Source organism: Myotis davidii, unplaced genomic scaffold (assembly GCF_000327345.1).
Source record: "Myotis davidii unplaced genomic scaffold, ASM32734v1 scaffold880, whole genome shotgun sequence".
Lineage (NCBI taxonomy): Eukaryota > Metazoa > Chordata > Mammalia > Chiroptera > Vespertilionidae > Myotis > Myotis davidii.
Window position 1 is genome coordinate 599,556 of NW_006292566.1, and position 1,484 is coordinate 601,039.

The window sequence follows — 1,484 nt, forward strand, 5'->3', positions numbered from 1 at the left end:
GCCGCATGCACAGGCGGCCACACCCCGTGCAGGGGCCCTCGGTGCGAACCGGCCGGGCCTGGACACAGATGGTGGTTTCACCGCGTGTCCCCTCCGCCCATGTTGGCCCCCAGCGGCCCACTCAGCAGGGCCCCTCCCTCGGGTCCACCAGAGGCCCACGTGGGTGCGAGTGAGCCCCCCTCGTGCCCTCAGGACGGCTCTGCTCCAAGTTACTCACTGTGCCTCTGATCCGGTTCCCTTTTCCGAAATGTCATTGTGACAAATGTGTTGCAGAAGACAGCACTTCCAGAGTGAGGTGCCAGCGAGGCCTGCTCCCAGCGCCCCCCCGCCCCCCAGGACTGGGGCCTGGGCAGGACTCGCACACTCCCCAGACGGGGAGCTCACCCCCTACCCAGGCGCCCTCTCCTGCTCACCCACCTCCTCCCAAGGTGGAACCAGGCTGTGTCCTGCTGGGCCAGGCTGGGGCAGCCGGGGTGGCAGCGCCGGCCTCGCCGCCCCTCCCCTTCCTGCCCGCCCTTCTGGGCACCCTCTCAGTCCTCAGGGTGTGTTGACAGGTGGGCGGGCTCAGTCTACCTCCTGGGAGGGCAGCTGTGGCTGAGGTCCCGCCCAGCTGAAACCCCAGGGGAAGAGAGAGGGGGGAGGGAGGGAGGAGAGGGGCGGAGAGGAGAGGCGACCACCATGGGCCCTCGGAGTCGAGTCAGGGTGGCCAAATGCCAGATGCTGGTCACCAGCCTCTTTGTCCTGGTAACAGGCAGGTTGGGGGGAGAGGGGGCTTCAGGGGAAAGGGTGCCGGCCGTGCGACTAGGCCTCCAGCACAGTGGCTCCCCCACATTGGGGTGGCTGCCCCTGTGGGTGGCGTCTGCCCCCCTACCACCAGACAGCCAAATGCCTGGAGGAGGCCTGGGTGGCGGGTGCACTGGGGTGGATGGGGGTGATGCCTAGGGGTTGCTGTCACAGGGAGGACCAGGGCTGGGACTGGGGGGCCCACTCCCCACTGTGCAGAGTGAGCCAAGGCCCCTGGTTGTGTCTTTGTGTGTGTGTGTCAGGGTGTCTGTGGGGTGTGTGCTGGGGTGCCTGTGCAGGGGGAATCTGTGTGTGTCAGGGGTACCTGGGCAAAGGCCTCCCTGAGACCACCCCAGGGGCACGCCTGGAGCTGAGCCTGTCTCGTGTGAGACCAGGAGGCTGGAGGGAGCCCCACTCTGGTTCTGCGCCCCCAGCTGCTGGGCCTCCTGGTGGCCACCATGGCGGCTCTCACCTACTTCGGGGCCCACTTCGCCGTCTTCAGCCGTGTGTCCCCGGAGGGCTCCTCCTACCCGGCCCTGCACCGTGGGGGTAAGTGAGGCTCGGGAGCCAGGCCGCCGTGGGGGAGCCTGGCTGGGGTGCAGCCCCCAGTGGGGTGGGCCTGGGACAGGCAGCGGGTCCCTGGCTGCAGTGACCGGAGGGGGTGTCCCCGCAGAGGGGGGCTCAGCCCTGGGGGGGCCTTG

The 1,484-nt window shown here is 68.8% G+C and overlaps 1 protein-coding gene across 1 annotated transcript in view; it reads left to right on the forward strand.

Annotated features, from left to right (window-relative positions):
• The first annotated feature begins 664 nt into the window (after nucleotides 1-664).
• TSPAN32 (tetraspanin 32) overlaps nucleotides 665-1,484 on the forward strand; it is a 14,130-nt gene continuing 13,310 nt past the window's right edge. The window contains exons 1-2 of the mRNA XM_015565471.1: nucleotides 665-744; nucleotides 1,218-1,332. Of these exons, the coding sequence (XP_015420957.1) occupies nucleotides 679-744; nucleotides 1,218-1,332 (181 nt within the window). The 5' untranslated portion in view covers nucleotides 665-678. The remainder of the gene's footprint in view (nucleotides 745-1,217; nucleotides 1,333-1,484) is intronic.